The 24,709-nt window shown below is 36.8% G+C and overlaps 1 protein-coding gene across 3 annotated transcripts in view; it reads right to left on the bottom strand.

Moving 5' to 3' along the window:
• ATAD2B (ATPase family AAA domain containing 2B) overlaps nt 1-24,709 on the bottom strand; it is a 191,093-nt gene that overhangs the window by 119,359 nt on the left and 47,025 nt on the right. For all 3 annotated transcript variants that reach the window (XM_047069264.1, XM_047069262.1, XM_047069263.1), the window contains exons 9-13: nt 14,161-14,259; nt 10,864-10,975; nt 7,740-7,855; nt 6,005-6,179; nt 1,222-1,310 (exon numbers count right to left, since the gene is read on the bottom strand). In XM_047069264.1, coding sequence (XP_046925220.1) covers nt 1,222-1,310; nt 6,005-6,179; nt 7,740-7,855; nt 10,864-10,975; nt 14,161-14,259 — 591 coding nt within the window. The remainder of the gene's footprint in view (nt 1-1,221; nt 1,311-6,004; nt 6,180-7,739; nt 7,856-10,863; nt 10,976-14,160; nt 14,260-24,709) is intronic.

Below are 24,709 nucleotides of genomic sequence, written 5' to 3'. Positions count from 1 at the left end.
GGGAGGTGAGTGGTAGAACATACATATATAGGATTTTTAGGGCCGTGAAAATACTCTGTATGACATGATAATGATGTATACATGTCACTATACTTTTGTCCAAATTCATAAAATGTGCAATACCAACGGTGAACCCTAAGGTAAATCTATGGGTTTTGTTTATGATGTGTTACTGTATGTTCCTCAATTGTAACAAATGTACCCACTAGTGAAAGATGTTAATAATAAGGGAAGCTATGGGGTGCCTGGGTGGCTCCTCGGTTAAGTGTCCAACTCTAGATTTCACCTCAGGTCATGGGCTCTCAGTTTGGGAGATCAAGCCACAGGTCAGGATGCTTGAGATTCTCTCTCTCTCTCCCCCTCCCCCACTCCCTTGCACACCTGTGTTCTGTCTGTCTCTCTCACTTTCTCTCTCTCTCTCTCTCTCAAAATAAATCCACTAGAATGGATAAAGTTAACAAGAACAGCAAAACCAAATGTTGGCAAGGATGAGGAGCAACCCAAGTTCTCATACATTACAGGTAAGAACATAAAATATAACAAACTTGGAAAACCATGCCAATTTAAACATACACTTACCATAGGACCCAGCCATTCCTCTCTCAGGTATTTACTCAACAGAAATCATAACAAATGTGCACACGAAAATGTGTACGCAAATGTTCATAGTAGCATTATCATAACAGCCAAAAACAGAAGTGAACTAAATCTCCCTCAGATGGATTAACAAATAAATAAATTGTGGTACATATACATACTTTCCCTCCCTCCCTCACTCTTAGTCCCTCCCTCCCTTCCTAACTAAGGATGACTACTCAGAAATGGAAAAGAACAAAATATTAGTATACATGACACAGATTAAAATTTCAAGATTAGGCAACTTTTTCTATAAAAGGCATGAAACTAAATGTATGTAAACTTTGCAAGCCATATAATCTTTCTCTCACAACTACTCATTCAATTCTTCTCTTGTAGCACAGAAGTAGCCATGTGAAAGGTACAAGCATGGTTATGTTCCAATAAAACTTTACAGAAACAGGCAAAAGGCTAGAAGTGGCCCACAGGTTACAGTTTGCTCACCCTTGAGCTAAGTCAAAGGAGTCTTCCTCAAGGACACAGTTCACATTTTTGTAAGCCTCCTAGCACTTATCCAAAGGCTAAAGCTAACTACTGTGTCAGTGACTGAAAAGAATCCAACATAATCTGATTAAGAAAAATTACCTATGGATCTGATCTTGTCTGCTGGAGCGAACTGGAGCTAATCCATCTATTTCATCAAAAAATATTATAGAAGGTCTCATCAAATATGCCTAGTATAAAAAGAAAACAAGTGTTATTTATAGTTCTCATTTTTTACATTTAAGTATTGCATTTTCTTAATAGGTCATATAAGCAAATGCTACAACATGCAGTAATTAAGAAAGAATAAAAATGAAAACTCCTTACCACCCAGTCTCCAACCACAAGGCCTCTCCCAGTAGACAACTACTGTTCCCAGTTTGTTTACCCTTCTGTGTGTGTCATTTATATATGTACACAAATATTTTAAACATACTATTTTATTTAATGCATTTTAAACAAAGTATTCACATTGCTTTACCAAATAACACAGTCTATTTTATGTAACTATATATATTTTCATTATTTTTTTTATTTGAGAGAGAGAGAAAGAGAGCGTGGACATGTGGGAGAGGGGCAGAGAGGGGCGGAGAGGGGGAGAGGGAGAGGACGAATCTCAAGCAAGCTCCATACTCAGCACAGAGCTTGACTCAGGGCTGGAGCCCAAGACCCTGGGATCACAACCTAAGACCAAGTCAAGAGTTGGATGCTCAACAGACTGAACCACCCAGACACCCCTGAGCAATATATTTTAATTAGCTTCCATATAAGTGCACAATGATCTGCCTCATTCTTTATTAACAGCTACAAAATGCCCCACTGTATGGTGTGCCATAATTAAACTAGTCTCCTATGTGTGGACATGTAGGCTATTTTGTTTTATTTTTAAGTTTTTAATTATTTATTTTTGAGAGAGAGAGTAAGCATAAGCAGGAAAGGGGCAGAGAGAGAGACAGAGAGAGAGAGAGAGAGAGAGAGAGAGAGCGCGCGCCAAGCAGGCTCTGCACTGACAGTGCAGATGTGGGGCTGATACAGGGCTCAAACTCATGAACCATGAGATCATGACCTGAGCAGCAATCAAGAGTTGGATGCTTAACCTACTGAGCCACCCAGGTGGCCCTAGGCTATTTTCAATCTTTTCCTTTATCAATAATGCCTGAATAAACATTTGGCCTTTTATATATAGACATAAACACATAAATATAATAAATTCTAAAAGTGGTTCAAAAGGCAAACGTCATTTCTAATATAGTTAGTTATTTTCAAATTGCCTTCCACTGATCACCACCAATATTTAAGAAACCTCACCAAAAATGTATTATCAAACTTTGATTTTTTAGAATAAAAAATATCTCAGTTCATTTTGATTTTTATTTCTACTCTCAATAAAAATGAGCACTTTCATATCTCAAAGAGCCATTTGTACTGCTTTTTTTAATGAAAGTTCTGGTCAGATCTTTGCCAATTTTTCTATTGGATCATTGTTCTTTTGCTTACTGATTTCTAGGAGCCATTCATTTTAAAAATTAAGACTTCTCTCTGTGAAAGGAAATGCAAATATTTTTCTGCAAGGGGTACCATTTATCTTTTGGTTTTGCTTATGATATTTTGTTGCAATGCAGAATCTAAAAATAAAATGTATATAGGGAATCTGTTCTTTGATAGTTAAAACTCTCCCTACTCTGATATTAGGAACAAATCATGAGTTTTCTTCCATTACTTTCACAGTTGTCATTTTTCACTTAAATCTTAAATGTAGCAGCAACCTAATTTGATTTAATATAAATATTAGATTACAAATGTTAAGTCTTTATATTGTATAATTTACTCATATACAGTTTATGTATGTTTCAAAATTACTTACAGCAAATTCTTAGTTCACAGGAAGGACAACCTTCTAAAAACCAGATACAAATTTCACATCTCTCCCTGGTTGATATGCATTAAACCTCCAGTGTTTTCTAATAATTTAAAATGAAGGGCATTTCAATCACAAAACAGGTTTTAGGAGAAAAAAGTTTGTAAAACCAGAATTATATACTGAGAGAAAACGAATATGGGAACCCACTGGCTCAGTCGGTAGAAGATGCGACTTTTGGGTCTCTGGGTTGTGAGTTCAAGCCCCACACTGGGTAAATCGATCACTTAAATAAATAAATAAGTGTATTTAAAGCGAGAGAAAGAACAAAGATTTGATCGGCACTTTTATATACATGAAACACATAGCTGTTTTTCAGAACTACAGCCTCGCAGAATTACAATATCAAAGTACAGTATATCTTGTGCTCTTCACTGTGACAAGCACTTTATGTACTTCTTTTCTGTGAAATCTCACAGTAGTCCAGTGAGATTAGTATTTTTTCCTCTGTTTTATAAAAGAGGCAACTAAAATCAGATGTTTTCATTCATTTCAAGTTGCATACTAAATATAAAGTCAGACCTTAGTCATTTTTCTGACACCTAAGACCAAACTCTTGGCCAATATATAATACCGCCATCATTTCATTTAGTGCATAGATCACGTCAATTTAGGAATGTGGACTCTTTCAATTAAAAAGACAATAATGAAGGGCACCTGGGTGGTTCAGCTGGTTAAGCATCCAACGTCGGCTCAGGTCATGATCTCATGGTTTGTGAGTTTGAGCCCCACGTCAGGCTCTGTGCTGACAGTTCAGAGCCTAGAGCCTGCTTTGCATTCTGTGTCTGCCTCTCTCTCTGTCTGCCCTCACCCCACTTGTACTCTGTTTCTGTCTTTCAAAAATAAATAAACATTTAAAAAAATTATAAAAATAAATAAGTAAATAAATAAATAAATAAATAGACAATAATGAGGGTGCATGGGTGGCTCAGGAAGTTAAGCATTAGACTCTTGATTTCAACTACTGATTTCGGCTCAGGTCATGATCTCAAGGTTTGTAAGCCCTGCATCAAGCTCTGCACTGACAGCGCATGGCCTGCTTGGGATTTTCTCTCTTCCTGTCACTCTGCCCCTCCCCACGCACTCTCTCTCAAAATAAATTAAAGCTTTGCTGAAAAAAAATTCTTAGGGGCCCCTGAGTGGTTCAGTCGGTTAAATGTCTGACTTCAGCTCAGATCATGATCTCACCGTTCGTGGATTCGAGCCCCGCTTTGGGCTCTGTGCTGACAGCTCGGAGCCCGGAGCCTGCTTCAGAGTCTATGTCTCCCTCTCTCTGCCCCTCCCCCACTCATTCTCACTCATTCTCTCTCTCTCTCTCTCTCTCTCTCAAAAATAAACATTAAAAAAAATATTTTTTTAATTTTAAACAGCTTTGTTGCAGTATAATACACATAACATAAAAATTTTAACTACATGCATACTGTTTTTTTTTTTTTAAGTTTATTTATTCTTGAGAGATAGAGAGAGACAGACCATGAGCAGGGGAGGGGGAGAGAGAAGGGGACACACAGAATCCGAAGCAGGTTCCAGGCTCTGAGCTGTCAGCACAGCATAGAGCCCGACACGGGGCTTGAACCCATGAATTGCGAGATCATGACCTGAGCCGAAGCCAGATGCTTAACCGACTGAGCCACCCAGGCACCCCCATACATACTCTTAAAGGAGACCAACTGCATGTTGAACTTGCCAATAGACACTGAACACCTTGAAGGCAAAAATTTTGCTATATCCCTTTCTACTCACATTATCTAGAACATGGCACTTTTTCATACTAACTAAAAGTAATATTTGAAGTGCTTTACCAATTACAAAAGACTTTGAAACACATCAACTCAAGTAATGGCAACTTGAAAATTGCTTGTCGAAAGCTTTCTTTTAAAATTTCATGTAATTTCCTTAGATGTTATGAAACAGAAGCTGCATTGTCAAATATGAATGACTTCCTTCACTAGTTCCAATAACCAAAAGTGAATTTATATCAGGACTAAGTTTTATTAAGTATGAGGAAATAATACTTTTAAAGTTACAGTGATAAAAAAAAAAGACTGCCTACATGATATTCAGTCACCTAACCCTGCCTTTTTAAAAAAAATTTTTTTTTAATGTTTATTTATTCTTGAGAGAGAGAGACAGAGAGAGAGACAGAGTATGAGCAGGGGAGGGGAGGGGCAGAGAGAGAGGGAGACACAGAATCTGAAGCAGGCTCCAGGCTCTGAGCTGTCAGCACAGAGCCTGACACAGGGCTCCAACCCACGGACTGTGAGATCATGACCTGAGCTGAAGTCTGATGCTTAACTGACTGAGCCACCCAGGCGCCCCACCTAACCCTGCCTTTTTAAAGCATTCATTACAGAATTCTTCCAGCATCATATTTTATAGCTTATGAAAATAATGTACTACCCTGTAAGATTTCTATGCTTGTTCCATTTCCTCAATTAGACTATAACTTCATGATATATGAAATTATACCCAGGGTTTTCAAAAGCATCTAACGTGGTATTATATGCTTAGTAGCCACCTTAATAAATATCTTGTGAATCATCACATCATTAAATTAGTACTAGTAAAACTGCTGTTAAATACATCTAAAGTTTACAAATTCAGATTACTGAACCTAAACTAAACATACTTACTAGAAATATGCCTCCTTGTGAACAGTTTATATTTACAGACTAAATGCACTCAATATTCTATTTTAAAAAATTTTTGTTGAATGTTTATTTATATTTGGAGGGGGGCGGGGGACAGCACACGAGCAGGGGCAGGGCAGAGAAAGATGGACACAGAATCTGAAGCAGGCTCCAGGCTCCGAGCTGTCAGCACAGAGCCCGAAATGGAACTCGAACTCACGAGCCATGAGATCACGACCTGAGCTGAAGTCAGACGCTTAACCAACTGAGTCACCCAGGCGTCCCCTAAATACTCTATTTTAAAGAAAATATTTTCATATTAGGTGATTTCACTTACCTGATCAAAAAGAAGCCTAAGTTGCCGTTCAGATTCACCAACCCACTTGCTCAGACAGTCTGCTCCTTTTCGCATAAAAAAAGCCACCTTTTTGTCTCCCTGGCTGCACTCATTAGCTAATGCTCTGGCAACCAAGGTTTTACCTGTGCCAGGAGGGCCATAAAACAAACAGCCCCTAGAGGAAAAAAGAATCAATAGGAATAAGGTAATGTTACTGCCACCACTAATAACCAATACACAAGGATGCACCTCCCACAGAATTTTTTTATTAATGAATATATGACAATTCTTAGATATTGAGAAAGCTCTTTGTAGTATATAGACAAATTTCACTTTGCTGAGAGTATTCAAGGATGTTCTCAACGACCAAACCTTGGTAGGCAAATCAGAGAAGAGAGCCATTTAGCAAGATAAACCAAAAGTTTAAATGTGTCTTCCCAATGACCCAGAAATTTCACATCTTAGAATGTATCATAAATACTCAAAATATTATGAATACAGATTTTAAACGAATGTTCAAAAAAGGATCAATTCTAATTTGTGAAAAACTAAAACAAATCTAAATGCTATTAGTAAGGCACAGATGGCTCAGTTTGAGAAGTGCATGACTCTTGAGCTTCAGCTTATGAGTTCAAGCCCCGTACTGGGTGTAGAGAACACTTAAATAAATAAAACTTAGAAAAATAATAAGGAGTAAATAAATATATTGTTATATCTATAAAACAAACTACTACTAAAATATCAAAAAGAATAATATACACATTACTGATATGGGAAGGTGTCTAGAATACACTGTAGAGTGAAAAAAGTTATATAAAAGCATTACTAAATAATTTTATTTATGTTAAATGTTTATATGTGCATAATAAAGGCAAAATTTAAACTTAATATACACATATACGTATAAAACAAGCTTATAAAGAATATACAAAATTGTTCATCCCTAACAAGTAGAATTACTCTCTACGTGTAACACGTTCTGCTTCTCTCTCCGTTTTATTTCAGTTTCTCCCACAGCCATGCTACTTTAAGGACTTTGGGAAAAGTAATAATTATTTTCAAAATTCAACTTATATCCTACAAAAAACAATACATTGCTTTTGATTTTAAAAAGCCACTGCAGAATTATAAGCCACAGTTTTAATCTGTTCAAACAGAAGAGGACTCTTTAATAAGATTTTCTACACCCTGAAACAGATGGAAAATGTAATGGTCTACATGTATATCTTGAATATTTTATTCTCCCAACTTCCCTTAAGTTCTCAGCCTTTTCTAATAGCTACCTAGCTACGTATCTCATGATCAAACACAATCTGATCATAAAAATGGATATCAAAAAAAAAAAAAAAGCTTACCATTTCAAAACTACCAGCATCAAGTCACATATACACTTAACTGAAATTGTGTTTCCAAAGACTAAACAACATACAGCATCAAACTCTATGCTATCTGGAGGCCAAATTATGGAAAATCCATTTGGGCAATCCACTTGTATATTCAAGGCCTGCGCAGAGATTTAGATCTTATACCCAACATTTAAATGCTGAAATGTAAACTTCAAGGATACACTTAGTACCACAGCCTTTGAACCCTAATTAATAAAATTTCATTCCTAATTCTCATTGCTAGAACACATCAAATCAATACATATGAAATATTTATATTTATAATCATTTACTACCTGAAATTTGATAAATTAACACTAATAATAATAACCATCTAGGACATTACTTACCTTGGAGGCTGAATCTTAAATTTCTCAAAGATTTCTGGATATAGAAGTGGGAATACTACCATTTCTTTCAGTGCATGAATATGATGGCTCAATCCACCTATACTATCAAACCGCACCTTGGGAAGAAGGGAAAAAGTTCAATATAAAATAATTTTAACTACTAAAGATTTTTTTTAATTTATGAGATTGTCTTATGATTCAGAAATACATGCCTTCAGCAGGAACTGTTGAACATAAAGTTCAAAAAATTACACTTCTGGAGTGCAGAAAAATAAAGTCAGCAGTAAAATTCAAGTTTACATTTCAGTTCAGCTAAATAAAGCTACCATTCTTTAATCTCCTAGTAACTAAGGACAAGATTAATGTCCAATCTAACACTTTAATGGGTATCTAGAGGAGATGATAAATTGTATTTATACTCTAATAATTTAAATGCCTTTCAAAATACCATCTATCACATGCATTGCCAGCAAAGGCAATACTGTCCCTAAGGGAGCAAAAACTGATTTAGAAGTAGGGTGAAAAACATCTTAACTACTACAATGGTTTGAGACCCTCCAAAGCTCAACTTTATAAAACCAAGTCTTACTCTTTTTTTTTTTTTTTTTTTTTTTAAAGAGAGAGAGCCCATGTAAGTAGGGGAGAGGGCAGAGAGAGGGAGAGAATTTCCTAAGCAGTCCCCACACTTAGCACAGATCCCAACGTGGGCTCGATCCCACAACCCTGGGATCATGACCTGAGCCAGAATCAAGAGTCAGACATTCAACCTACGGACCCACCCAGGTGCCCCCAAGTCTTAATTTTTTTTCAATTAAAAAAAATTTTTTTTCATGTTTTTATTTTATTTTTGAGAGAGAGAGACAGAGAGACAGAGTGTGAATGGGGGAAGGGCAGAGAGAGAGGGAGACACAGAATCTGAAGTAGGCTCCAGGCTCTGAGCTGTCAGCACAGACCCAGACACAGGGTTTGAACCCACAAACCGTGAGATCATGACCTAAGTTGATGTCAGACACTTAACCGACTGAGTCACTCAGGTACCCCATTTTTTTTTAATTTCTTTAAATTTAAGTTTATTTACTTATTTTGAGAGAGAACAAGTGGGGGACAGACAGGGAGAGAGGGAGAGAGAATCCCAAGCAGGCTATGTGCGGAGCCCAATGTGGGGCTCGAACTCACAAACTGTAAGTTCATGACCTGAGCCAAAACCAAGAGTTGGATGCTTAACCAACTGAGCCACCCAGGCACCCATGTCTTATTCTTTAATATTAATTTATCTAGATAGAAATTTAATTTCTCTCCCTAGGAGACAACAATGAAAAAGTGATTTAAGAAACACTGACCTACCATAAGAAACAAGAGAGATTAGGGGCGCCTGGGTGGCTCAGTCGGTTAAGCGGCCGACTTCGGCTCAGGTCATGATCTCGCGGTCTGTGGGTTCGAGCCCCGCGTCGGGCTCTGTGCTGACAGCTCAGAGCCTGGAGCCTGTTTCAGATTCTGTGTCTCCCTCTCTCTGACCCTCCCCTGTTCATGCTCTGTCTCTCTCTGTCTCAAAAATAAATAAACGTTAAAAAAAATTTTTTTTTTAAAAAAAGAAACAAGAGAGATTATTCCTCCCGTCCATAACAGTTTAAATACCTAAAAGACTTTGTAGAGTAAAATATTGTACAGAAAAAAGTGCTTGAAGGAAATACTGCCAAAATGTTAACAGTAACCGCCTCCCCCTGTATCTTTATTCTGTTACAGTACTTGAAAATGTTTCAAAATGAAATGTTACTATGATAAAAAAAAAAACTTAAGTAATCTAGAAAAATAAACACAGTTTAAATAAAAAAACCGTATTTGTATATGATATCAAATTAAAAAAAATACTACTCTAAATAAATGGCAGAGACATCTAAAGTTAACTGATTCAAGAGAGTAAGGTGCTGGTCAACAAAATAAGCAAAGAATATTAAGTAAGGTCCTCTGAGAATGTACACTAGTAGATATGAGACTGGGAATTCAATACTCTAAAGTCCTCGTTAAAATAAATATTAAAATAAATATTTAAATAAAATATTTTCCCCTATGACTTCAGATTGAGAAGAGATAACATTTCATTTTCAAATATATACACAACTCCATTGGTAACTTAAGCTTGTCATATGAGAATCAGTTAAATTATGTCATATAGAAACGTTTATGGGAACAAAAAAAAATCAAATATGATGTTAGTTGGGCAGTAACCTATTCCAAAATACACTCCCTAGAAAGATTCTAGTAACAGTAAATATCTATGACATCCTCTAAATCTTGCCTTTCTTTTCAGACTTTCCCTGGGTACTATAACCCACTTCGCATAGTGATCTCAACTATCTTTATATTTGACACCCATATCTGAATTTCTAGCCCATATAGTTCTCCTTAAGGCCAAACCTAACTAATTTCCTACAAGTTACTTCCATTTGTGATGTGCCATGGACACCTAAACATGTCTACAACTAACTAAATCATCATAACCCCTCTAAACATTTTCTCTAATGTTCCCTACATCACAGAGTAGATCCCACCCAGTCACTTAAGCCAGAAACTTAGGTCATACATTCAACTTGTTTCTCTCCTTCATTCCCCAAAAGCAATAAATTCACCCAATTCCATCAAACCAAATTCTCTCCTGAATTCTGTCAAATCCATCTACTTCTTTCCATCATTACCCTACCATGACCATTACTCCAAATTACTATGTTACAACTATGTCCAGACCAGTCTCCCTAATGCCAGCCTTGCTTCCCTTCTTTAACTACATCAGAATCAGAGTGCTCCATCTAAAATGTAAATCTGATCGTGAAATCTAAGCAGCTTCAACAATACCCTACTACATATCATGGTTTATGGGCCTTGCCATATTTGTCAGCCTCATTTCCTACCCATTTTTATTATATACGCCAGTATCACTGATACGGGGGGGCGGGGGGGACTTAAGTATCACCTGTGACCAGAGTGCTAGGTTCCAAAACACATACATCAAAACACTAATAATGATGATATCTGGGTTTTTATTTTTATTATGTGTTGCCTTAGAAACAAGGAACAACCTGAATTTTTTTTTTAAAGTTACTTCTAGAAAAACATTTACAAAACTTACTGATTTATCAATGTTCATTGGATCAACATCAGCCAAGCTTGCACCCACTTTGACACGTTCTCGGAGAATACCACTAGCTAAATCTTCTGCTCTGAAGTTCATAGGCAAACATCTGAAATTCATAAAAATTCAAATAGCATTAAAAGTTTCACATTTAACTTTTAACTTTAAATTTTTTAAAAGTTTAACATTTAACTTTTAAGTTTCACAATAATACTCCTCAGGTATTACATGGGTATGTCCACTCAGTTTACAAGATTAAAAGAAATTTCTTTCCCTTTAATTCAAAACTAACCAATTCTAGATCACATCTTGAGAGCTAACCTTTATCTTCTGTTTAACTCCTTTAAAATAGATCTTTAGCCACCTAAAATCCTATACTGTATTAATTTTATTACCCTCAAGAAAATACAATCTACTTCCTCTTTTAACCTTGGATAGTTACCAAAAGATGACATAAACAGCCTCAAAAAAAGTATGACTTCTAAACTGAATGTACTTTTCACACACATTTCTGAATCTTAACTTACCTTAAAAATATATTTCCAAAGCAAGTATCAAAATAGTTCAGATTAAGTAGACATTAAATTCTTTTATTTAAACTTAGATTTTGGGGGCGCCTGGGTGTTGGTTAAGCAACCAGCTCCTGGTTTCAGCTCAGGTCATGATCTCACAGTTTGTGAGTTCAAGCCCCATATCAGACTCCATGCTGACAGTGCAGAGCCTGCCTGGGATTCTCTCTCCCTCTCTCTCTGCCTCTCCCACTTGCTCTGTCTCTCTCTCAAAATAAATAAATAAACATTAATAAATAAAATAAACATATTTTTTCTCTTACACTTTCTTTCCATCACCTACATGTGGAATTATTTTCAGCATATAATCTGCGACAATCCAAACTTGTTTCCAAGACATACTAACTGAAAATTTGGTATTTCTACAATAGATACATAATACCAAATTATAGAAATACTTTGCTAAATGTACATTTTCTAAATATAATTTATCTCTAGGAGTATAAGCTAGAAAATTGACTCAAATTTTAAAGAATAAATTATAATTTGATGTTCTAATTACTTATTAGACAAAATACTGGTTTTCACCCAGTGAAAATTCTTTTTTCATTTTTTTAAATGTTTTTATTTATTTTTGAGAGAAAGGAGAGGGAGAGAGGGAGAGAGGGAGAGAGGAAGAGAGGAAGAGAGGGAGGGAGGGAGGGAGAGAGAGAGAGAGAGAGAGCACGCGCACACACAAGCAGGGGAGAGGCAGAGAGAGAGGGAGACACAGAATCTGAAGCAGGCTCCAGGCTCTGATGGGTCGGCACAGATACGAAGGCAGGACTCAAACTCATGAACCTCGAGATCATGACCTGAGCTGGAGTCAGACGCCTAACCAACTAAGCCACGCAGGTGCCCCACAGCGAACATTCTTGAGGTTTTAGTGAACCATGTAGTAACCAGTCATTTACCCTAGTTAGGGAAAGACCACCAGATGGCACTCAATGAAACAAAACAAATTTTGCAATAAAATCCAGGGCTCCTGAGATGATTCTATTAGAAACCAAATCTCACTCTGAGTGCCGTAATCATTGTAGCATCTAATAAAATCAACCTCATTAGGGGTGGCTGAGTTGGTTAAGTGTCTGACTTTGGCTCAGGTCATGATCTCATAGTTCATGGGTTTGAGCCCCATGTTGGGCTGTGTTGACAGCTCAGAGCCTGGAGCCTGCTTTGGATTGTTTCCCTCTCTCTCCACCCCTCCCACACTCATGCTCATGCTCTCTCTCTCCCAAAAAAAATGAATATTTTTTTAAATTTTAATAAAAAAATAGGGGCGCCTGGGTGGCGCAGTCAGTTAAGCGTCCGACTTCAGCCAGGTCACGATCTCGCGGTCCACGAGTTCGAGCCCCGCGTCAGGCTCTGGGCTGATGGCTCAGAGCCTGGAGCCTGTTTCCAATTCTGTGTCTCCCTCTCTCTCTGCCCTTCCCCCGTTCATGCTCCGTCTCTCTCTGTCCCAAAAAAAATAAATAAACGTTGGAAAAAAAAAATTAAAAAAAAAAATTTTTAATAAAAAAATTATATAAAATCAGGCTTATTAAATGGATTTGGATTAGAGGAGAGGTACCAAAGAAAAGACTACCAGAGGGGTTGGCTGCTTCCCTTTGGGTCTTCCTCCTTTACCTTCCTGTACATTCACTGAGTAGTTACATAGTAAATAATTTATGAGAAGTTCTCCCAAGGTTAGACATCTATTTTAAGAATTACTAAGTAGGGGTGCCTGGGTGGCTCATTCACTTAAGCATCTGACTTCGGCTCAGGTCATGATCTCATGGTTTGTGAGTTTGGGCCCTGCGTCAGGCTCACTGCTAACAGCTCAGAGCCTGGAGCCTGCTTAGGAATCATGTCTCCCTCTCTCTCTGCCCCTCCCCCACTCACACTCTCTCTCTTACTCTCTCAAAAATAAGTAAAAATTTTTTTAAAAAATTAGTAAGTAAAAACCAAACCAGTGCCTTAATCTGGTCTAAAATATGTAGTAGGGTGCCTGGATGGCACAGTCAGTTAAGTCATAACCTTAGCTCAGGTCATGATCTCACAGTCTGTGAGTTTGAGCCTTGCATCAGGCTCTACACTAATGGCACAGAGCCTGCTTGGGATTGTGTTTCTCTTTCTCTCTGCCCCTCCCCAGCTTGTTCTCTCTCTCTCTCAAAATAAGTAAACTTTAAAAAAAAAGATTATAAATAGATAGAGAAGAGAAGAGAAGAGAAGAGAAGAGAAGAGAAGAGAAGAGACGAAGAGAGAAGAGAGAAGAGAGAATATGTACTGAATATACGTGTTAGCAAAATACTGGTATAGATAAGAATCCCATTCAAAAAATAACTGTTCAAGGGCACCTTGGTGGCTTAGTTGGCTGAGCATCTGACTTCGGCTCAGGTCATGATATTGCAGTTTGTGGATTCAAGTCCCATGTTGGGCTCTGTGCTGACAGCTCAGAGCCTGAAGCCTGCTTCAGATTCTGTGTCTTCCACTCTCTCTCTGCGCCTCCCCCACTCACATTCTGTCTCTCTTTCTCTCTCTCTCTCAAAAATAAACAAATGTTAGAAAAAAAAATTTTTTAATAAATAAAATAACTGTTCTTGGGGCATCTGGCTGGTTCAGTAACTAGACCATATGACTCTTGTTCCTAAGGTAGTAAGTTCAAGTCCTACGATGGGCATGGAGCCTACTTAAAAAAATAAATAAATAAAAATAACTCTTCTTCCTTTTTTCTACCATGGATATAACAATAAAAAAATTTACTAACCTGTTTCTTGCTCTCGCCATGCTCTTTGATTTCCTTCTTTCAAAGCGTTCTTCATCAGAAGAAGTTGTGTCACTACTATGAATGGCATGCTTCTTTCTCCTATTTAAAGAGAGTAAAATCCTTAAAATCACTATACAGCAGCAAATTGTTTTTAAAAACACACTGCATGGATTGCCTGGGTGGCTCAGTGGGTTACGTGTCCAACTCTGATTTCGCTCATGTCATAATCCCATGGTTCATAAGTTCAAGCCCCACATCAGGATTTGCACTGACAGCGCCAAGCCAGCTTGGGATTCTCTTTCCCTCTCTGCCTCTCTCTCCCTCAAAAATAAATAAACTTAAAAAAAAAAAAAAAAAACCACGTTGTAGAAGGGCACATGGGTGACTCAGCTGGTTAAGTGTCCAACTATTAATTTCAGTCCAGGTCATAATCTCAGTCGTGAAATCAATCCCCTTGTGGGACTCCATGCTAGGCATAGGGCCTGCTTAAAATTCTCTCTCTCCTGGGAATGCAAGCTGGTGCAGCCACTCTGGAAAACAGTATGGAGGTTCCTCAGAAAATGAAAAACAGAACTACCCTACGACCCAGCAATTGCTCTACTAGGCATTTATCCACGGGATACAGGTGTGCTGTTTCAAAGGGACACATGCACCCCCATGTTTATGGCAGCACTATTGACAATAGCCAAAGTATGGAAAGAGCCCAAATGTCCATCGATGGATGAATGAATAAAGACGATATGGTGTGTGTGTATATATATATATATATATATATGTATATATATATATATATACATATATATATATATATATATGTAAAATGGAGTATGTATTACTCAGCAATCAAAAAGAATGAAATCTTGCCATTTGCAACTCCGTGGATGGAACTGGAGGGTATTATGCTAAGTGAAATTAGTCAGAGAAAGACAAAAATCATATGACTTCACTCATATGAGGACCTTAAGAGACAAAACAGATGAACATAAGGGAAGGGAAACAAAAATAATATAGAAACAGGGAGGGGGACAAAACAGAAGAGACTCATAAATATGGAGAACAAACTGAGGGTTACTGGAGGGGTGGTGGGGGGGGGGAATGGGCTAAATGGGTAAAGGGCACTAAGGAATCTACTCCTGAAATCATTGTTGCACCATATGCTAACTAATTTGGATGTAAATTAAAAAAAATTTTTTTAATTAAAAAAATAAAGAATCTCTCTCCTTCTCTCCCTACCCCTCCCCCACTAAAATGCACCCATGTGCACATGCTCTCTGTCTCTCAAAAAATAAAAAAAACACATTGTAGAGACTGTTAGCTATGGAGAGTAAACCTAGGACTGCTGGAGGGGAGATGGGTGGGGAATGGATTAAATGGGTGATGGATAGCAAGGAGGGCACTTGTGATGAGCACCAGGTGTTATCTGTAAATGACTCACTACTAACGTCTACTCATGAAACCAATATTACACTGTATGTTAACTAACTAGAATTTAAATAAAAAGTTGAAACAACAAAAAATAATAAATAAATAAATTACATTGTAAGCATCATATCTATAATTAATTAGATCAGTAGATTTACTTATAGAATTACAGTACATTTATTCAGCAAATATTACTAAGATCCTTCAGCTCATCTAGTTTATATCTAATGAAGTATAAACATGCCAACTTCTACAAAGGAAAAAGAAGGAAGAAAGGAGTCTATAATTTTTCAAATAGGGTTGTGCAGGAATGGAGTCAAGCAACAAATTTGACTTGCATCCCTATTAAAGGAATATCTATCAATGATTTAAAAATTACATTAGAATCTCACTGGAAAAGAAAGTTTGGCTTTTTCTCTTATTTTTCTTTTCCCAAATAATCAGAAACAATCCAGACACTAAAGGAAATAATACACTGGCTTACAGAGAGAGAAATTACTTCCCAATTAAGATACATCTTATCTGAATTTCTTATAAAATGTATAAAGAATTTTTGAAGAGAAAAATGACTTATAATCAGAACTACTATGGAAGAATTAAAAAATGTATCAAGGTAAATTCATTCTCAACAAAATAATATTTAGCGAATACTATATCATTAAAATAGTTGATGACATCTCTAAGATACCTAGAAAGATATATATACATACACATGTGCATCTACAAAGAAACAACAAAATAAACCACACTGACTTCTCATCAGCAACAATACATCAAAGAGGAGATATATATATGTGTCTGTGTGTGGAGATAGATATAGATATAGATATAGATATAGATATAGATATAGATATAGATATAGATATAGATATCAGTGAAGAACTTCAAAGGTTTAAGGAAAACCTATTGGATTTAGAGTTGTCTTAAATCACAAAATCATTGGCCAGCTATCAAAATAAGAGGCATTTTAAGATAGCAAAGATACAAAATTTACTTTCTACACATTCTTTTAGTAAATTATTGAGATTATATTCCTACAAAATGAAATGGTAAAGAAAAAACACATGGGATCTAGTAAACAATGGCTCCAACTCATGAAAACAGTGTTAACTTTTAGCATATTCACTTTGCAGCAGGCCTAGAAAACAATCCCTCTGAAGTGGAACAGGAAGATGACACTAGGGGAGAGGTCATTTGACAAAAAGAATATGAATGTTTTCACATTATCAGAAATTTAGAAAACTGTTAAACTACCTGAATGTTTAAAAAAAAAAAACAAAACTCTTGAAATTTTTGAAGACCATCAGGAGATAAATTCAGTGGGTCCTTTTTCCCCACATACACGAATCACTACAAGAAGCCCTGCATACATTATGTTCCTGTCAGGCTATGCAGAAAGTGATACAATCTCCTCCACGCCTATCCCTATCCCGTGAACTCAATGTTCCCCCTCACTCCTCTATTTTCTTCCAAGCACTTGTCACCATCTGACATACTAAGTATTTTACATATCCATTAGTTTATCTTCATTCAAATGTAAGCTCCAAGAAAACAGGGATTTTTACACTTCTAACTTCTTAACATCCAGTGCTTTGAATGACCCTTGGTGAGTAGAGAAGGCAGCAATATATATCATTGAATGAATGAATAAATTTAATAATACAGGAGTATTTCCCACTGAGTGGCCAGAGTTAGTGAAAAAAGATCCACCAAGAAGGAAATTTAATCCTAGCACCTTACTTAGCTCTACAGTGAAAAACACTGTCATTATTCATAGAAAGGTAAAAACTATTCATTGGTTTTTGACTTTTCAGGATTTCAAGATTTTTGATCTTTCAGGATTAACCTGCAAATTAATCAAGACTTAATAACTGTCACGGAAAAATATAAATGTTATCAGTCCTGATAATATAAAAAGATAGGAGTAGAATGGAAGGAAGTGGATGTTTGTGTCCTAATCTTAAAAGTAAGAAGTGAACTATGTGGAATTTAAGAGAGAAAACAAAGAAAGAAAGAAAAAAAGAGATAAACCAAAAAACAGACTCTTAACTACAGAGAACAAACTGATGGGTACCAGAGGAAAGGTGGGTGGGGGGATGAGTGAAATGGGTGAAGGGGACTAATAGTACACTTACCTTTACTTTTTAAAGTTTGCTTACATATTTTGAGAGACAGAAAGAGAGCAAAGCAGGGGTGGGGGGAGTGGGCAGAGAAAGAGAGAGACTGAATCCCAAGCTGGCTCCACACTCTCAGTGCAGAGCCCAACAAAGGGCTTGGATCTCACAAACTGAGATCACAACACCTTCTAAAGTCAAGAGTCAGATGCTCAACTGACTGAGCCACCCAGGCACCCTAAAAGTACACTAATCTTGATGAAGACTGAGTCATACAGAGAATTATCGAATCATTACAGTGTACATCTGAAACTAACGAATGTTTACTATACTGTAATTAAAAAATAATAATCTGGGGCGCCTAGGTGGCTCAGTCACTTAAGTGTCCGACTTCGACTCAGGTCATGATCTCATGGTTTGTGAGTTCAAGCCCCACGTTGGGCTCTGTGCTGACAGCTCAGAGCCTGAAGCCTGTTTCGGATTTTGTGTCTCATTCTCTCTCTGCCCCTACCCCACTTGTGCTCTGTCTCTCTCTCACAAAAATAAATAAATGTAAAAAATAAATAACTAAATAAATAATAATAATATTATTGTCTAATAATTTGGAATTAGGTATATTATCAATATAAATAAAAATGATATGAAGTCATGAAAATGACCTTATAGAATATTTAATGACCAAGAAATGTATTCATCATACATTAAGCAAACAAACTCAGACTACAAAATAGTAGGGAAAAAAAAAGTAGGAGTGAAAAGGCACTATTTATAGTTAATAAAACAAAAATAGACATTCAAGTATAATGATTCAAATTTCATGTGACTAAAGAAGAATTAAGATTACTGCTATCACTATATGAGAATGAGGAGGATCAGAAAACACTGTTTAAAGGTGATGAATCAAGGGCGCCTTGGGTGGCTCAGTCGGTTGAGAGTCCGACTCTTGATTTCAGCTCAAGTCATGATCTCACAGTTCATGGGAAAAGTAGGAATAACTTCACCATAAACTTTCAAAATGTTATCAAGCAATACTACCCATGAAGCCGAACTATAGAGCAAAAATATAAGAACTGAAGACACCATAAGAAAACAGGAGAAGACAAAACTCTAAGCTACTGAAACTTCAAAATACATAGGGAAAACACTCAACAAAGAAATAAAAATAAACTGATACAACGTTAGTTATAAAAAGCTAGAAAATACCTAAAAGGATCTAGAGAATTGAAAACAGCCAACAAAATGTAACAAAAATTTAAAAAGGAAAGCAGAGAAAATGATGGATATAAAAAAGAAAAATTCAACATGGGAATAACTGAAATCTTCAAATAAAAAATCAGAATAATAGGAAAGAGCAAACATTTGAAAATATAATTCAGGAAAACATACTGAAATTAAAAATGTGGTTATTACTCACTTGAAAGGGCAAAATGTGTAACAGACAAAAATGACTCAAGATAATGATCACTTATAAAAATACTAATCAAGTTATTGGTCTTTTAAGATAAAGAAAAAATCCTTGGGTAGCCACCCAAAAGGGCAAACAGACTTATAAAGGGAAAAAAAAAATTTACCCTCAAATTTCAACATAGTTTCAACATAGCGGCATTCAATGTCAATAACACAATAAAATACATTCAAAATACTCAAGACAAGCGTGTGTATACAAGCCAAAATATTTATACTGAGCCAAACTGTCCTTCAAGTATGAAGACTACAAACAGTTTAGAACATGCAAGAACTTAAGAAATACTGAGACCATGAAGCATAAAAACTGCTACGGCGCAAATCTCAGCTAATGAAGATACGAATAGGAAAATGCAGCAACAAGGATAGGCTGGCTATAAGCACAATATATTTACCTATAGTTCTAAAACTAAAGCAACAAAATAAGGTGACAGGAGAACATCCATGGCACTGTACAAAAAAAAAAAAAAAAAAAAGGGAGGCAAAGACAAAGATGTCAGATAAGGTAAGTAAGCCAAATACTTCAATTTTAACAGCAAGAAAGTCAGGGTTATCATTAAAACTTACAAATAAAACTTCTCAAAAATGTAGATTTCGAGGATATGGAAAAACAGGACCCCTTGTGTACTGTTGGTGGCAATTCAAACTGGTGCAGCCCCCATGGAAAACAGTATGGAGGTTCCTCGAAAAGCTAAAAATAACACGACCTTATGATCCAGCAATCACCCTACTAAGTATTTACCCAAAGAACACAAGAAAATTAATTCAAAGGGATAAATAGACCCCTATCTTTGTCGCAACATTATTTACAATAGCCAAGATATGGAAAGAGCCCAAATGTCCATCAATTAACAAAGAAGATGTGGTATATATATATACATTGGAATATTATTCAGCCATAAAAAAACAATGAAATCTTGCCATTTGCAATGACATGGATGAAGCTAGAGAGTATATTGCTAAGTGAAGTCAGTGAGAGACAAATGCCATACGATTTCATTCAAATGTGAAATTTAATAAACAAAACAAACAAGCAAAGGGGAAAAAATAAGAGAGAGAGAGAGAGAAAAAGTAAGAAAAGACTCTTAACTATAGAGAACTGATGGTTATCAGAGGGGAGGTGTTTTAGGGGATGGGTTAAATAGGTGATGGGGATTAAGGAGTGCACTTGCTGTGATAAGCACAAGGTGATGTATGGAAGTGTTGAATCACTATACTGTACACCTGAAACTTCTATAACATTGTATGTTAGCTAACTGGAATTAAAATAAAAACTTAAAATTAAAAAAAGTTTATGTAAGAGGACAATGGTAAACTCTGAAAAGAAAGAGTAAAATTGAAAATGGACAGTAGAAAAGATAAGGGAATAGACAGAAATAGACCCTTGCTCAGGGGAAGACGATGTTCAGAATAAGAAACTAATTACTACTAACAAAAAAGATGAGGCCATTATAAAAATTTAAAGTAAAAACCACTATAAAATGCCTTCCTAAATAAAACCAGAATAATTATGTACAAAAATAAATACAAAACACAACAAAAAGAACCACATAGTGAAATTCTATCTGAATTATCAAAAACCTCTCCACAAGGCAAGATCCACTAAAACTAATGGATGAAAAGCAAAAAAGATCTATGCAAAATCTCAAAGAATCTTCCCCAAGATACTTCCCCATTGCTGAATTCTATCAAACATTTAAGGAGGAGAGGCACCTGAGTGGCTCAGTCGGTTGAGCGTACAACTTTGGCTCAGGTCATGATCTCGTGGTTCACGGGTTCAGGCCCTGCGTCGGGCTCTGTGCTGACAGCTCAGAGCCTGGAGCCTGCTTCAGATTCTGTGTCTACCTCTGTCTCTGCCCTCCCCCATTCATGCTCTGTCTGTCTCTCTCTCTCAAAAATAAATAAACATTAAAAAAAATTTGGGGGGGTGTGCCTGGGTGCTCAGTCAGTTGAGCATCTGACTTCGGCTCAGGTCACGATCCCACGGTTTGTGAGTTTGAGCCCGCATCAGGCTCTGTGCTGACAGCTCAGAGCCTGGAGCCTGCTTTGGATTCTGTGTCTCCTTCTCTCTCTGCCCCTCCCCCGTTTGTGCTCTGTCTCTCTCTGTCTAAAAAAAAAAAAAAGAATTTTTAAAAAAATTTTTTTAATTTAAGGAGGAAGTAACGCCAATCTTACACAAACCCTTTCAGAAAGCAAAAGAGAGAAATACCTCCTAACTCCATTAATGATACCAGCATAACTAACACCAAAACCCCCAAGGACATTACAAAAAGAGAAAATTACAAGCCGACACCTTTCGCAAACAGAAACAAAAAAAAAAAAAAAAAAAAAAAATCCTGAGAACATTAGCAAATTATATCCAGCAAACAATAAAAGCATATATATCATGACAAAAAAAAAAGTTTATCCAGAGAATATAATTAATATAATTCACCACATTAACAATAAAAGAGAAATATTATGACCAATTAGAAGAACACAAATCATTTACCAAAATTCAACCTATTATGTAAAAGCTCACAATAAAACAGGAATAGAGGGAAACTTACTCAATTAGAAAGGAGCATCAAAAACAAAACAAACAAAAAACAACCTTCAACAGTCTAATTACTGGAGAAATAGTGAACGTTTCCCTAAAAATCAAGTACAACACATACCCACTCTCACAACTTCTTTTTACCACTGTACCAAGGATCCTAGCGAAACAATAAGGAAAGAAAACTCACAAAGATTGAAACTGCCTCAATTTGCAGATGATATGGTTTATGTAGAAAATATTCAGTAATATACAAAACAACTACTAGAATAACAAAATTTGGCAAGGTCACAGGATACCAAGTTAACAGACAAAACAATTCTGTTTTTAAATCTTAGTAGTAAACAATTAGAAAGTAGTTTTTTTTTTTGTTTTGTTTTTTCAATGTTTATTTATTTTTGGGACAGAGAGAGACAGAGCATGAATGGGGGAGGGGCAGAGAGAGAGGGAGACACAGAATCGGAAACAGGCTCCAGGCTCTGAGCCATCAGCCCAGAGCCCGACGCGGGGCTCGAACTCACGGACCGCGAGATCATGACCTGGCTGAAGTCGGACGCTTAACCGACTGCGCCACCCAGGCGCCCCTAGAAAGTAGTTTTTTTACACAGAATTTTTTTAATTGTTATTATTTTTTAGAGAGAGAGAGAAAAAGAGAGAGGGGGTGAAGAGAGAGAGGGAGAGAGAGAATCCCAAGCAGGCTCCACACTGTCAGCAAGAGAGAGAGGGAGAGAGAGAATCCCAAGCAGGCTCCACACTGTCAGCAAAGAGCCCTACCGCAGGGCTCAAATTAATAAACCATGAGATCATGACCTGAACTGGAATCAAAAGTCAGTTGCTTAACTGATTGAGACACCCAGGCACTCCCAGAGTGTGTTTTTTTTTAAGTTTTTATTTATTCATTTAAGTAATCTCTACACCCAACATGGAGCTTGAACTCATAACCCCAAGATCAAGAGTCACATACTCTTCTGGGGCACCTGGGTAGCTCAGTTGGTTGGGCATCCGACTTTGGCTCAGCTCATGATCTCACCATTCAGAGTTTGAGCCCCACACTGGGCTCTGTGCTGACAGCTCAGAACCTGAAGCCTATTTCAGATTGTGTGTGTGTGTGTGTGTGTGTGTGTGTGTGTGTGTCTGTCTGTCTCTCCCGTTTGCGTGCATGCTCTCTCTCTCTCAAGAATAAATAAACTTGAAAAAAAAAAGTCTCATACTTTTCTGACTGAGCCAGCCAGGTGCCCCTAGAAGGTAGTTTTTAAAAGTAATTCCATTGAATCATTAAACATAAAATACTTAAAAATAAATTTAAGATACAGAAAAAACCTCTACACTATAAACTACAAATCATTGCTAAGAGAAATTTCAAAAGACTTAAATGAAATGATATACCATGTTCATGAATTGGCAGGCTAAATATTATTACAATATTGATTCTCCCCATATTGACCTACAGCTTCACTATAGTCCAAACAAAATCCCAGAAGGCTTTTACTATAGAAACTAACAGGGGATGCCTAAGGTGGCTCAGTCAGTTAAGCGTCCGACTTTGGCTCAGGTCATGATCTCATGGCTCAGCTGGTGAGTTCAAGCCCCGAGTTGGGGTCTCTGCTGTCAGCACAGAGCCTACTTCAGATCCTCTGCCCCTTCTCTCTCTGTCCCTCCGGAACTCATTCTTTCTAAATAAATAAACTCAAAAAAGAAAGAAAGAAACTAAGAGGAGCAGGCACCTGGGTGGCTCAGTCGCTTAAGCATTTAGACATCCAACTCTTGGTTTCGGCTCATATCACTTATCTCCTGGTTCATGAGATCGAGCCCCACATCAGGTTCTGTGCTGACAGTGCAGAGCCTGCTTGGGATTCTCTCTCTCCTCTCTCTCTCTGCCCCTCCCCGACTGATGCACAAGCACTCATGCTCTCTCAAAATAAGTAAACTTTAAAAAAAAGAAAAAGAAAAAGAGAAAAACAATTAACAGGGAAGCCTGGCTGGCTAAGTCAGAGGAGTGTGTACCTCTTGACCTTGGAGTCATGAGCTTGAGCCCCAAATTGCACATAGAGATTACTTAAAAAAAAGAAAAAAGAAATTAACAAGTTGATTATAACATTTAAATGAAAATGCAAAGGACCTAGTCTTTAAAAAGACGACTAAAGTTAAAGGACTTACAGTACCTGATTTCAAGATGTACTATAAAGCAAAAGAAATCAAGACAATGTGGTAATGCTTGATAAGTAGAACAAAATCCAGAACCAGACCTACATGTATATAGAAAATATATTTTTGACAGAAGTACCAAGCCAATTCAGTGAGGCATCTTTTTCATCAAAAAGAGATGTTGAGATATTGGATGTTCATGTACATAAAAAGAACCACAACTTTTACCTCCTATAATACACAAAGCTAAAACTATAAAACCTCTAGTAAAACACATGGGATAAAAACCTTTGTAATCTTATGGTGGAAGAAAGTTTCAAAAAGCACAAACTATAAAAAAAAAAATGGATATTCTGATCTTCATAAAAATTTGAAACCAGTAAGAGATGGACAGTAGATAGTGGGAGTCAGGTTTCTCAATGTCTGAAAGTTACAAGATAAAGGAGATCAGGTTAGAACAAACACTTTGATACTGGATTAGAGTAGCCAACTTCAGTACAAACTAATCTTTAGCTTAACATAGATACAGATGGATACAGAAACAATTGTAAAAGTGCCTGCATCCATAGGTGAGTGTATATACATACACTATACTAGCTATCTGAGAGGCCTTGTACCAACAAACATACACAGTGTCTAGATCTTGGCTTCTAAATATTATTCCCCAATAAAAGGAAACAGGGCTCCTTAGTGAGATGGCTTATCCTAGAGCTGGGGCATGGAATATACACAATGAGCCTAGCACATGTTGTAATGACAGGAAATAAAGAAGTACTCAAAAAACAAAAGAAGGGAGGCATGTAAACTGGACAGAGGAGACAACCTGAAAAGGTTTCCAACAGCTAAAGCAGGTACAATTTGAATAACA

The sequence above is a fragment of the Lynx rufus genome, unplaced genomic scaffold, assembly GCF_022079265.1.
Source record: "Lynx rufus isolate CCGP_SWC_20201006 ecotype Redwood Valley unplaced genomic scaffold, mLynRuf1.p SCAF_8, whole genome shotgun sequence".
NCBI lineage: Eukaryota > Metazoa > Chordata > Mammalia > Carnivora > Felidae > Lynx > Lynx rufus.
The sequence above is the reverse complement of the archived record's forward strand: the minus strand, read 5'-3'. Positions and strand labels throughout refer to the sequence as shown.